Here is a 14979-nt window from a genome sequence, read left to right as displayed (position 1 = left end):
GTTAATACTGTTAAGCTCAGCAGAAATTTCTTTTTATCTGATTTATTTCATGTGAAGTGGACTAATCAGATCCATGGTGTAGCTGCAAGATCAGACACTTTTTTGGAATGAAGAGTTACTAGTTCACTCAGTTATCTTACATATTATTTACTGTTGTGAATGCCTTCCCCCACATCACTGCATAGCAAGCTACCCACTGTGGTGCGCACATACCAGTTTGCCAAGGACGTTGCGATATCTGACAGGTGATCGTGACTGTTATCTCAGTGTAAACCAGAATGTTCTTATTTCAGTTTGCTTATATGCATGAGAATTTTCACTCTGCTTTTTCTGTTCTCTTGAATACCATGCTTTCTGGAATAAGAGTCTTAACATATTCCTTATGAACTTCAAGAACATTTATTCGGTACAAGCTCCGTAAACTTATGTGGACAACTTGCTTACGGGTGGAATTTCTGCATTCCTTCAAATATCATAAATTTTTCAAATTCATAGTCTGAGCCCAATAACTGATTGGAACCGGGTATCCAGTTACAAGTTTTACCCCCCATTATTCTGACTTATTTCCTTTCATTGCATTACAGACTGTCTCCGATCATGATCATTGAGTCAGGTGTTAAGAGTACAAAGGAAATTTTAATTGTTAGCAAAGACTGTCAAACTCATTAAATGACGCAACAAAGTGAACTTTAGTTCGAGTCTCGGTTCGGCGCAGTTTTCATCTGCCAGGAAGTTTCATATCAGCACACACTCCACTGCAGAGTGAAAATCTCATTCTGGCCTACTATAGTAGCTCACGTTACGATCATGTATTGATGTGTCAGACATATCGAGTTACTCTAACGAGCATAGGATTCTGTATAACAGTTCCAACTGCAGTGTGATCACACCTTCTGTTATATTACTCCACATTTAATCTGTGTGCACAAATGTAACACACAGTCTTTTCTACTGTATTTATCCAAATTGCTCCTCATACTGCCACTGCCTGACAGACGCCCTGAATTATCTAATTGATCTAACGACCATCTACATCAGTCCATCGATAAACTTTTAGACCATAAGCAGGGGCAGTTTACTATCGACCATGCCTCTACAGACATTTCTGAAAGATACATTAAAGAGTGTGTAAATGGCATCACCATACGAAGTACAATTTCTGTTCCTCTTAGCCTGTCCTCATTGGAGTAGCTATATCTACCACATACAAGAAAGGGTATTTTAAGCAATTAAGATCACCACCACCTATTGTCACCGAGCAGCAAGTGTCAGATTAATACCACAATTAAGATGTGTGGCAGCAATAATGAGAATGTACTGTTGTAAAGAAATGGCCTTCCATTAGTTTTAAGATGTAGAAACATGTTATTTATTGACTACTATTTCCATGGTGTAAGTAAGTATTGTAGTTCAGAGTAATGTTTTTCTTTTGAACCGTAATTGGAACCTAGTATGTTCACCGTCAAGGAAGAGTTCAGTAAAGTGATTAATATTGCAATTTATAACTGTGATTCATTTTTATAGTATTTCAGAGTAAATGTGATACAAGGATTGACAACCTGTACATGGGAGTGTTGTAGTTCTTATCAACTTTTCACAGTACCATAAACTTTATTCCTTTTACTGGCACATAAGTGAAATCAGCTGTTAAAGAGTGTAGCAATCCTTTAAATACCTCCTAGGCTGGTCAGGCCTCCTCCACCCCCCCACCCACTCACTTCTGAAATCTTTCCTCATGAACTCCAATTTAAGTATCCCTTCAATGAAGTTTTACAGACCTGCTGCCAATAACATGTGAGGTCTGGCTACCACATCTGTCACCGGCATGCGACAGCCCTGTGCTGTCTGTCAGCACCAAGACTCCATCACTGTAATAGGGACCGTTGTTACACTGTGACACCACCATAGGAGTTATCCTTCCAACATTCTGCATTATAGTAGTCCTCTTGGCCTCAAATCTATGGTATCCTCGTGCTCAGCACTTCTACTCTGCTCCAGGATTCTAACTTCACTCATCCTGCAATCACAACCTGATCCTCACAGTCTCTCTTTCCTCTGTTCTGTCAGCCCTCCCAAATCTCTCCCTCTCTGGTGCACCATCTTTACTCCTACATTACTTGTATTAAATCATGTAAATAAAAAGTATAAATAATGGCACGAAAGGAAGAAATGGAACAAAGGAAAGCAGCACCAAAAGACCTGCACTGTTCATGCACAACTCTGTATGCCAAAACCAAAATGCTACTATATACATTTTCCAAATTAAACGTGTAACTGTATTAGCTACATGGGACTACAAACTCAGTTAGAAGCAGATATTTCACAATTCTTTTGTGAAATTTAATTCAACACAAAAGCATAATTTAAGCTACTGCATCCCAATAAATGTATCCTGTACAAAAATGTTGCATGAAAAACAAACGGCCAGAAGTTAAACACAGTACTAACCTTTTTCTTTTACTGCATTGTAACAAAAGAGCAAATGGGGGTACAAATTTTTAACATTTGGATTACACAGTCAGACATACAATAACCTATAATCACATTACACAATTAAAAATGAATAAACGTGCAAATCAAATTAATGCATTTTACATGTGATCCAATATGCCTTCTACAACAAATGATCGTGATATTGTCTGCAAGTATGGTATTTATTCCCAAGTAAGATTAGACATCCCATTTCTTGTGCATCAGCTTTCCCCATATATCTCCTTTGCAATATTAGAGAGAGAGTATGGCAACAGAATTAGTTGTCTTCCACCCAACATGTGAAAGATTAGTTCAGATGTGAAAGATTAATTTAGATTGTCAGAAGGGAAAGGTTAATTTAGATTGTCAGAAGGGAAAGATTAATTTAGATTGTCAGAACTGTAAACTGTGCAGTATAATTAACATCCTAGCAGATTTCCACGATCTTTAAAAGATTTAAAAGAATGATTTTTGGAACTGTGTTCCAAAAACTTTTAAAAAACAAGCAACCACAACATGTAATATTGGAAGAAATCATGATGAGTTCATGCCCTACAAACCTGTGTACTACAATTTTTTTGAAGTCAACAACAACCTGCTTTTCTTCCTTAGTGAAAGAATTATGTAAGTTACTGCTTACCTTAAATTCTCGAACTTCCTCGTAATTCCTGCCTCGCATAAGAAATTCTCCTTTTAATAAACTGTCTCCCATGAATGATGGCTCCAGCTTAAATAAAAAGTAATACGTGTGGAAGAAGGCAGTAACAACATTTGAGTACTACAAATAGCAAATTACAAGGAACAAACCGAATAAGGTGTGATACCTACCTTCCTCTTCAACACCTGTTGAGTAATTAAGGTATTGCTGTTCCACAACCAAACTAAGTCTTTATACACTGCACGAGTATCTGAAATACAATTAAATTGTTTCATTCTACTCACATTTTTATATTAAAAGTTTCAATATAAATGATTAACTACTGGTTTATTTTTTGTGACAAAAATTTGCAGCAATTTTCAAAACCTGCTATGGTGTAACTATTAGATCAGCTATGAGACAGGTGAATTTAATTCAGTTTATGTGAGTTCTATATTGCAAAGCAATTTCCTTTTACACAGGGATACTGTTCAGTTCATTCCACACATAATTTGGCATGTAAATTTGCAACAATACTGCAAGAGAGGGAAAAATCTGACCCATACTACTTACAACTGCTACATTATTATCCACATTGTGTTTCACTAAAATTTATTATACACAATATAGTTTATAGACTCTTAATGACAATAGAGTAAACAATTCTCGAAGCAACATTTTCTTTGATAAAATATTTGGAACTTATGAACCACAAAACCATGTGATCTTCAAAATTCAACTCCCACTAATAATTCTGTGTTACTATAGCACTGACATGCATCAAATGAAATCTTTCATTCACCACTTTACAACCAACAACTTGTTTTTTTTCCAAAAAACAGTTTTTTAAAAGGTTATAAACAATCAAAACTTTCCTGTTACATTTTAATCCTAAAAGGCAATTATTTCTAAATTCAGATAGGATAGATTTGTAGCTCCATTTTTCTGTTTCCAAGACTACATTACTTTCTTAAAATAACATGTTAGTTAAGCAGGTATTTAAATTATAAATCGAAAGGTGATACACTTGTATTTGGCTCTGAGCACTATGCGACTTAACATCTGAGGTCATCAGTCACACTTGTCTTTGTCACCTACCTAATTTTCATTCATTATCTCATTAACACTTTGAGGTAGATCCATCATCAGATCTGTGGTATGAAACATACAGTGAAAGACAAGATATTAAAAGGCATAAACCACAGCACAGCAGTCAAGGTGAGAAATAAATCTGTCAAAAACAGTACAAAATACTATGTCGCCTCCTACCACACTCTGTAACATCCTTAGTGCCCAAACTGACACAAGCAGATCGATATGGCACAAAGTAAACACTTTTGCCAGTAGGTGGCATTTATAACAGTGAGCATACGACAATAGGCAAACTGTTGTAGGACAATATGTAGTAAAAAAAATTACTTAACTGACATTGTAGTTAATAAAGGTATCATATTATAACACAGACGCAGCTGATACATTCCAAGCTGCTATATTCTGAACATAGGAAAATGAACCAGTTCAATTTACAAATTTCATCTAAAATATTAAAAGCTATGTTATGCGGAACTTTAGAGTTACAAATAACTCAATAAATAAAAACCTTAAAAATGTGGAAAGAATAGAGGGGGTACATTTCTTACTATTACATGGAACCATTGTCAATCACAGTCAAGTAGCAGTTAATGGTTGTGGCACTGAGATTGGCCATTAAAATTACACTACAAAAATTGTCATGAATTTTTGTTACAAATTCCTACCAATAAGGTCGTATTCATGATAATTTGATAAAACTTTGAGGAAGTGAACTAGGAATGTTAGAGGAATTCATCAAATTGGTCCAATTTCCCTTTCTTTTAATTACTTTACCTTTAATGATAAGTTACGTCACTGTCCATCACTAATTTGTATCACATGATCAGCTAGAAAACAAGGAAGTCTACCAGGCAATTTTAGTGCATTTGAGGAATCCTGTGTGCAGGAAGAGACCTGAATTGTTGAAAAACCACACTTGGATGTTGCATCGTGATAATGCACTGGTTGCATCTCTTCCACAGGTATCTGGCAAAACTTCAGGCTCCCGTTGTACCCCATCCACCCTATTCTCCAGACGTAGCCCCATCAGACATTTTACCATTTCCCAAACTTAAAACCATGCTGAAAAGATGTTATTCAAAAAGCAATGCAGCAAGAGATCTGCATCCCATATTAGAAAGCACATTCAAAAGTAAGAGAAATGTTGGGAATTGTGTATTGCATATGGAGGTGACCAATTTGAAGGGAACAGTGCTTAAAATGCAGTACAATGAGTTGTAAGAAGTTATAAGCAAAGTTAAGTCTTTTTTGAACATGCCTCATATAATTTACTTGAAAATAACTTTCCAGTTTTCATCCTAAAATTTCGCAAAGTGTTATCTTATACCATACACATGTGGGAAATATTATTACCTTATTTTAAGGCAATGAAGATCAAATCATAGGTCTGCCATCACCTTCAAAGCTTTGCAACTATGTACAAGGTTCACCACCAAGACTCAAAGAAAACCAGGTGCTCAATTCTTGACTTTTCAGCGAGGAAGTCAGATAAATTAGCAGTTGTTGGTGTCTATCACGAACTCACTTACACAGAGGGTATCATTAGCCAAGATTCCTGTCACTCTTCAAAGTGTAAGTATTATTGTTTTTGTTTTGTTACATAAACTCAAAAAATTAAGCTCTACTGATGAGTGTTCAAATGGCTCTGAGCATTATGGGACTTAACTTCTAAGGTCGTCAGTCCCCTAGAACTTAGAACTACTTAAACCTAACTAACCTAAGGACATCACACACATCCATGCCCAAGGCAGGATTCGAACCTGCGACCGTAGTGGTCGCGCGGTTCCAGACTGTAGCGCATAGAACCGCTCGGCCACCCCGGCCGGCTGCTGATGAGTGTGAACTTTGTATTACTACCCCAGTTGGTCAACCCAATGGATAAAAAACAACAAATGCATTGAACTTGCTCCATTCCATTCTTTCAGTAATACCCACAAATAACTATCTCTGATACTAAAAGAAGAAAAACTGTAATATGTATGACATGTGAGACATGGCAGAGAGAGACACTTTTTTTTCACATTCACATTCATTTCTGAACATAACAATAGGCCACTTCTTAAGTTGATGAACTGAATAATTTGTTGGAGAACGTATTAATTTATTAATGCAAGCTGCATCTACATTAGATGTTTGTTCTAGACTATGGGAATTTTTATTGAGTAGTGCACTGCTATCTAGGGTGGCATTCAAAAGCCATGTTTGCCCATTGTCACAGGGGGTGGAGAGGTGCACACGCAGGAGACGCGAATCTGCTATATGTGCAGAAGAGAGATCCCAGAGAGTGCAAAAAGTGAGACGTTTCATGTTCTAGAACCTTTGAGTTGACATACTTTCATCAAAACTAATATTAAGAAGCAGTTTTACAGGAATGCCATCCTGTAGCAACAGCATGTTGGACTCTCACATAGCTCTGGCGGGGGGAATGTAAAAATATGGTTTGTAGTAAACACATCAGTTGTAAAATTATTACAAGTAATGCTCAGATCCTCCCCCCATGAACAATGGACCTTGCTGTTGGTGGGGAGGCTTGTGTGCCTCAGCGATACAGATGGCCATACCGTAGGTGCAACCATAACGGAGGGGTATCTGTTGAGAGGCCAGACAAATGTAAGGATCCTGTCTGGATGATTGACTGATCTGGCCTTGTAACACTAACCAAAATGGCCTTGCTGTGCTGGTACTGTGAACAGCTGAAAGCAAGGGGAAACTACAGCCATAATTTTTCCCAAGGGCATGCAGCTTTACTGTATGGTTAAATGATGATGGCGTCCTCTTGGGTAAAATATTTCGGGGATAAAATAGTCCCCCATTCAGATCTTCGGGCGGGGACTACTCAGGAGGACGTCGTTATCAGGAGAAAGAAAACTGGCGTTCTACGGATCGGGGCTTGGAATGTCAGGTCCCTTAATCGGGCGCGTAATATAAAAAGGGAAATGAATAGGTTAAAGTTAGATACAGTGGGAATTTGTGAAGTTCGGTGGCAGGAGGAACAAGACTTTTGGTCAGGTGAATACAGGGTTACAAATACAAAATAAAATAGGGGTAATGCAGGAGTAGGTTTAATAATGAATAAAAAAATAGGAGTGCGGGTAAGTTACTACAAAGAGCATAGTGAACGCATTATTGTGGCCAAGATAGACTCGAAGCCCACGCCCACTACAGTAGTACAAGTTTATATGCCAACTAGCTCTGCAGATGATGAAGAAATTGATGAAATGTATGAGGAGATAAAAGAAATCACTCAGATAGTGAAGGGAGACGAAAATTTAATAGTCATGGGTGACTGGAATTCAATAGTAGGAAAAGGAAGAGAAGGAAACATAGTAGGTGAATATGGATTGGGGGGAAGAAATGAAACAGGAAGTCGCCTGGTAGAATTCTGCACAGAGCATAACTTAATCATAGCTAACACTTGGTTCAAGAATCATAAAAGAAGGTTGTATACATGGAAGAAGCCTGGAGATACTGACAGGTTTCAGATAGATTATATAATGGTAAGACAGGGATTTAGGAACCAGGTTTTAAATTGTAAGACATTTCCAGGAGCAGATGTGGACTCTGACCACAATCTATTGGTTATGAACTGTAGATTAAAACTGAAGAAACTGCAAAAAGGTGGGAATTTAAGGAGATGGGACCTGGATTAACTGACTAAACCAGAGGTTGTACAGAGTTTCAGGGAGAGTATAAGGGAAAATTGACAGGAATGGGGGAAAGAAATACACCAGAAGAAGAATGGGTAGCTCTGAAGGATGAAGTAGTGAAGGCAACAGAGGATCAAGTAGGTAAAAAGCCAAGGGCTAGTAGAAATCCTTGGGTAACAGAAGAAATATTGAATTTAATTGATGAAAGGAGAAAATATAAAAATGCAGTAAATGAAGCAGGCAAAAAGGAATACAAACGTCTCAAAAATGAGATTGACAGGAAGTGCAAAATGGCTAAGCAGGGATGGCCAGAGGACAAATGTAAGGATGTAGAAGCTTATCTCACTAGGGGTAAGATAGATACTGCCTACAGGAAAATTAAAGAGACCTTTGGAGAAAAGACAGCCACTTGTATGAATATCAAGAGCTCAGATGGAAACCCAGTTCTAAGCAAAGAGGGGAAAGCAGAAAGGTGGAAGGAGTGTATAGAGGGTCTATACAAGGGTGATGTACTTGAGGACAATATTATGGAAATGGAAGAGGATGTAGATGAAGATGAAATGGGAGATATGATATTGTGTGAAGAGTTTGACACAGCACTGAAAGACCTGAGTCAAAACAAGGCCCCAGGAGTAGACAACATCCCATTTTAACTACTGACGGCCTTGGGAGAGCCAGTCCTGACAAAACTCTACCATCTGGTGAGCAAGATGTACGAGACAGGCAAAATACCCGCAGTCTTCAAGAAGAATATAATAATTCCAATCCCAAAGAAAGCAGGTGTTGACAGATGCGAAAATTACTGAACTATCAGTCTAATAAGTCACAGCTGCCTAATACTAACGCGAATTCTTTACAGACGAATGGAAAAACTGGTAGAAGCTGACCTTGGGGAAGATCAGTTTGGATTCCATAGAAATGCTGGAACACGTGAGGCAATACTGACCTTACGACTTATCTTAGAAGGAAGATTAAGGAAAGGCAAACCTATGTTTCTAGCATTTGTAGACTTAGAAAAAGCTTTTGACAATGTTGACTGGAAAACTCTCTTTCAAATTCTAAAGGTTGCAGGGGTAAAATACAGGGAGCGAAAGGCTATTTACAATTTGTACAGAAACCAGATGGCAGTTATAAGAGTCGAGGGGCACGAAAGGGAAGCAGTGGTTGGGAAGAGAGTCAGACAGGGTTGTAGCCTCTCCCCAATGTTACTCTATCTGTATACTGAGCAAGCAGTAAAGGAAACAAAAGAAAAATTCGGAGTACTTATTAAAATCCACAGAGAAGAAATAAAAACTTTGAGGTTCGCCAATGACATTGTAATTCTGTCAGAGGCAGCAAAGGACTTGGAAGAGCAGTTGAACGGAATGGACAGTGTTTTGAAAGGAGGATATAAGATGAACATCAACAAAGGCAAAACGAGGATAATGGAATGTAGTCGAGTTAATTCAGGTGATGCTGAGGGAATTAGATTAGGAAATGAGACACTTAAAGCAGTAGAAGAGTTTTGCTATTTGGGGAGCAAAATAACTGATGATGGTTGAAGTAGAGAAGATATAAAATGTAGACTGGCAATGGCAAGGAAAGTGTTTCTGAAGAAGAGAAATTTGTTAACATCGAGTATAGATTTAAGTGTCAGGAAGTTGATTCTGTAAGTATTTGTATGGAGTGTAGCCATGTATGGAAGTGAAACATGCACGATAAATAATTTGGACAAGAAGAGAATAGAAGCTTTCGAAATGTGGTGCTACAGAAGATGGCTCTGAGCACTATGCAACTTAACATCTGAGGTCCACAGTCGCCTAGAAGTTAGAACTAATTAAACCTAACTAACCTAAGAACATCACACACATCCATGCCCGAGGCAGGATTCAAACCTGCGACCGTAGCGGTCGTTCGGTTCCGGACTGCAGCGCCTAGAACCGCACGGCCACTCCGGCCGGCGGTGCTACAGAAGAATGCTAAAGATTAGATGGGTAGATCACATAACTAATGAGGAGGTATTGAATAGAATTGGAGAGAAGAGGAGTCTGTGGCACAACTTCACAAGAAGAAGGGACCAGTTTGTAGGACATCAAGGGATCACAAATTTAGCATTGGAGGGCAGTGTGGAGGGTAAAAATCATAGAGGGAGACCAAGAGATGAATACACTTAGCAGATTCAGAAGGATGTAGGTTGCAGTAGGTACTGGGAGATGAAGATGCTTGCACAGGATAGAGTAGCAGCATGGAGAGCTGCATCAAACCAGTCTCAGGACTGAAGACCACAACAACAACAACAACAACAACAACAACAACTACAACTTCAATGTTCAGATTGAGTAGGTGCGGGTTATGGGTGTGATAGAGAAACAGAGGTTGGTTACAAAAAGTTACTTGTCTGACATAACAGTCACAAACATAACATAACAAAGCAGTTACAAGTAGCAGAATTATCTCCTTGTTCTCAACGTATGATGATGGGTGTCGGCTGAAGTTAGACTATGTAGCTGGTGACAGCTCAACCTCAGTGGTGCAATAAGCTTTATTACTAGATCAGCTGAGGTCTGTGAAGTGTGACTATGTACAGTCACTTAGGAAGTGACTATTCATATCACAAAGCTGAATTTTCTACTGTGACAATAACGATAGATTTAGACGTGGCTAGAACAGATGACCAAAGCTTTTCTCTTGCTGTGTGGCTATAGTTAAACTTTCACTACTTGAGCCAATGTGAACAGAATAGTATTTACTGTATGGGTGCCCAACTTTATAGGAATGATGTTCAGCCTTTGCATTGCAGGATTTGCATTATTAGCTGTGTTCGTGTCGTGAATTCCCTTTAGGTGCCAGCACTGGTACGTCAAAGTACAGTAGAAACAAGTATGAGTGTGCATTATACACTTATGGAGCAGGGGGTGAGGTGGGGGGTACTGCAACACCAAGGAGGACTTGTGGGACAAATGAAAGTTGGTAGGTGTGTTTCTTCATCTCAGAGATGAGATGTCTATTCAAATTCCGTGCCAGTCACATAAGAATGGTGCTAGTAGCACAACCATGAGGATGAAAATCCGGTTTGCTTTAAATACATGCTCTAATGCTCATGAGCGTAAATTACCTTTGCGACTGGAAGTGGTGAGTTGATGCTAGCCTAGAATGCCTTTAATGTGACTGACACTATTATCAACATGTCACTGTTTGAAAGAGGTTGTGTAATAGGGCTACAAGAAGCTTGATGTTCCTCCTGTGATAACGTATGAAGACTAGGTAGGAATATAGCCAGTGTACATGACTTCTGGCTGTTGTAATGAGATTTTACAGTCAACAGAACACTGGGCTCGGGACAGCCATGTGGCACTATGAGAGGGAAGACCATCTTGTTCGGTGTATGACTCTGGCACATCGTACTGCATATGCAGCAGCAGTTGGCACCACAGTGACACAATGAACTATTACAAATCGGTTACTTCAAAGACAGCTCTGAGACAGTCGCCCTGTAGCATGCATTCCACTAACCCATACAACTGTCGTTTGTGATTGCAGTGGTGTCAAGGGAGCTCATTTGACAGCAAGGTGGAGGCCTGTTGTGTTTTCTAATTGCAGTTGATTCTGCCTCAGTGCCAGTGGTGGCCTTGTGTTGGTTAGGTGGAGGCCAGGTGAGTGACATCTGGAGTTAAGGTCTCGGATGAGATTTCATATGGCAGCAGCAGCACTTTCTTGGGTATCCCACGCACCTTGGCTGCAGATTGGTATGTCAGAATGGTGATTTTAACTGTCATGCTGGCAATTCACGAATAGCATTCCAGGGGATGTTTTCCAACAGGATATCACTCTGTCACATACTGCTGTCATAAAGCAACTTGCTCTATGGAGTGTCAACATGTTTCTTGGTTTGCTCTATCACCAGACTGATTTCCACTAATCAAAGTACATATGGGACATCACCAGATGACAACTCCAGTGTCTCCACAACCAGCATTAACCATCCTTACACTGACCGACCAAGTGCAAGGAGCATGAAACTCCATCCCACAAACTGACAACTGGTACCCGAACACTAAGCCATGCACATTTACATGTCTGTGTTCAACATTCTGGCCCCTTTCTGCACTCAGGTTGAGGAACATAATTCGTAACTTCAAACGAACTTCCAATTTGGGAACTGCTCCTGGGAGAGGCCAACAGCCAATTATACCACGAACTGTTGAAGAAGTTACTGTTGACACGGCTGGCAATCCTGGATGCTATGTGCAATCATCAAGCAGTGCCCGAGTTGTGTCACGAGAGCTGAAAATTCCATAGTTCACCATTATTTTGGACAGCAGTAGAGTAACATGTAGTGCAGTTCCACGCTCTCATGGATACAGATGGTTGTCACATTGAGCAACATTTGTACCCTGGAATGTAAACATGGTGCACAATTAACAATTTGTACCATCTCATGTGGAAACTAAAATATGTTTCTAGCAGTGGTTTATCATTATTTCTCATCTGCACATCCTTACAAATGTTTTTACAGAGTTTCATTGTCCTACGATCACTCATTTTTCATGGAGTCAACTCAAGTAGCAGAAGTTCAATTATAAGCAGTTTTACAGGAATGCCATCCTGTAGCAACAGCATGTTCGACTCACACATAGCTCTGGCGGGGGGACTGTAAAAATATGGTTTGTAGTAAACACATCAGTTGTAAAATTATTACAAGTAATGCTCAGATCCTCCCCCCATGAACAATGGACCTTGCTGTTGGTGGGGAGGCTTGTGTGCCTCAGCGATACAGATGGCCATACCGTAGGTGCAACCATAACGGAGGGGTATCTGTTGAGAGGCCAGACAAATGTGAGGTTCCTGTCTGGATGATTGACTGATCTGGCCTTGTAACACTAACCAAAATGGCCTTGCTGTGCTGGTACTGTGAACAGCTGAAAGCAAGGGGGAAACTACAGCCATAATTTTTCCCAAGGACATGCAGTTTTACTGTATGGTTAAATGATGATGGCATCCTCTTGGGTAAAATATTTCGGGGATAAAATAGTCCCCCATTCAGATCTTCGGGTGGGGACTACTCAGGAGGACGTCGTTATCAGGAGAAAGAAAACTGGCATTCTACGGATCGGGGCTTGGAATGTCAGGTCCCTTAATCGGGCGGGTAATATAAAAAGGGAAATGAATAGGTTAAAGTTAGATACAGTGGGAATTTGTGAAGTTCGGTGGCAGGAGGAACAAGACTTTTGGTCAGGTGAATACAGGGTTACAAATACAAAATAAAATAGGGGTAATGCAGGAGTAGGTTTAATAATGAATAAAAAAATAGGAGTGCGGGTAAGTTACTACAAAGAGCATAGTGAACGCATTATTGTGGCCAAGATAGACTCGAAGCCCACGCCCACTACAGTAGTACAAGTTTATATGCCAACTAGCTCTGCAGATGATGAAGAAATTGATGAAATGTATGAGGAGATAAAAGAAATCACTCAGATAGTGAAGGGAGACGAAAATTTAATAGTCATGGGTGACTGGAATTCAATAGTAGGAAAAGGAAGAGAAGGAAACATAGTAGGTGAATATGGATTGGGGGGAAGAAATGAAACAGGAAGTCGCCTGGTAGAATTCTGCACAGAGCATAACTTAATCATAGCTAACACTTGGTTCAAGAATCATAAAAGAAGGTTGTATACATGGAAGAAGCCTGGAGATACTGACAGGTTTCAGATAGATTATATAATGGTAAGACAGGGATTTAGGAACCAGGTTTTAAATTGTAAGACATTTCCAGGAGCAGATGTGGACTCTGACCACAATCTATTGGTTATGAACTGTAGATTAAAACTGAAGAAACTGCAAAAAGGTGGGAATTTAAGGAGATGGGACCTGGATTAACTGACTAAACCAGAGGTTGTACAGAGTTTCAGGGAGAGTATAAGGGAAAATTGACAGGAATGGGGGAAAGAAATACACCAGAAGAAGAATGGGTAGCTCTGAAGGATGAAGTAGTGAAGGCAACAGAGGATCAAGTAGGTAAAAAGCCAAGGGCTAGTAGAAATCCTTGGGTAACAGAAGAAATATTGAATTTAATTGATGAAAGGAGAAAATATAAAAATGCAGTAAATGAAGCAGGCAAAAAGGAATACAAACGTCTCAAAAATGAGATTGACAGGAAGTGCAAAATGGCTAAGCAGGGATGGCCAGAGGACAAATGTAAGGATGTAGAAGCTTATCTCACTAGGGGTAAGATAGATACTGCCTACAGGAAAATTAAAGAGACCTTTGGAGAAAAGACAGCCACTTGTATGAATATCAAGAGCTCAGATGGAAACCCAGTTCTAAGCAAAGAGGGGAAAGCAGAAAGGTGGAAGGAGTGTATAGAGGGTCTATACAAGGGTGATGTACTTGAGGACAATATTATGGAAATGAAAGAGGATGTAGATGAAGATGAAATGGGAGATATGATATTGTGTGAATAGTTTGACACAGCACTGAAAGACCTGAGTCGAAACAAGGCCCCAGGAGTAGACAATATTCCATTATAACTAATGACGGCCTTGGGAGAGCCAGTCCTGACAAAACTCTACCATCTGGTGAGCAAGATGTACGAGACAGGCGAAATACCCGCAGTCTTCAAGAAGAATATAATAATTCCAATCCCAAAGAAAGCAGGTGTTGACAGATGTGAAAATTATCGAACTATCAGTCTAATAAGTCACAGCTGCAAAATACTAATGTATCTTCTTAACAATGGTAATGGCAAGTAGGGCTACAGTTTATCATTCAAAAGGGTATATACTCAGTTGTGCATAGATAACCTCAGATGGCTTTCTGGGTGCAGTTGTGTGTAGAATTTAATAGCTGTGGAAAATCTTGTGGGTCAAAATGCTAAGCATCGTCTCTCTTACGTTGTCCCACATGGCAGCATATTTCATTTGATACCCCTCTGGGGTTGTCAAAACTTCTAACATTTTTGACAACTAAGAGTGTATGCGCAAACTCCCCACTTCTCTTACACGAGTTGCTTTCTTGAGAATGCGCAGCCGATCTTCTTCTCTGGATAGCCGGCTTCTGGAATCTCTACAAACTTCTTCTCCGAAGAATGATGCTAGTCACAGGAACCTTTAAGACACTCACTCTCTCTCTCTCTCTCTCTCTCTCTCTCTCTCT

At 39.5% G+C, this 14979-nt stretch overlaps 1 protein-coding gene across 2 annotated transcripts in view; it reads right to left on the bottom strand.

Moving 5' to 3' along the window:
- The window catches only part of LOC126481594 (PC-esterase domain-containing protein 1A-like), a 260962-nt gene that overhangs the window by 136188 nt on the left and 109795 nt on the right, over positions 1-14979 (bottom strand). For both annotated transcript variants that reach the window (XM_050105457.1, XM_050105456.1), the window contains exons 3-4: positions 3301-3380; positions 3113-3199 (exon numbers count right to left, since the gene is read on the bottom strand). In XM_050105457.1, coding sequence (XP_049961414.1) covers positions 3113-3199; positions 3301-3380 — 167 coding nt within the window. The remainder of the gene's footprint in view (positions 1-3112; positions 3200-3300; positions 3381-14979) is intronic.

This window comes from Schistocerca serialis, chromosome 5 (assembly GCF_023864345.2).
Source record: "Schistocerca serialis cubense isolate TAMUIC-IGC-003099 chromosome 5, iqSchSeri2.2, whole genome shotgun sequence".
NCBI classification, from domain to species: Eukaryota; Metazoa; Arthropoda; class Insecta; order Orthoptera; family Acrididae; genus Schistocerca; species Schistocerca serialis.
The sequence above is the reverse complement of the archived record's forward strand: the minus strand, read 5'-3'. Positions and strand labels throughout refer to the sequence as shown.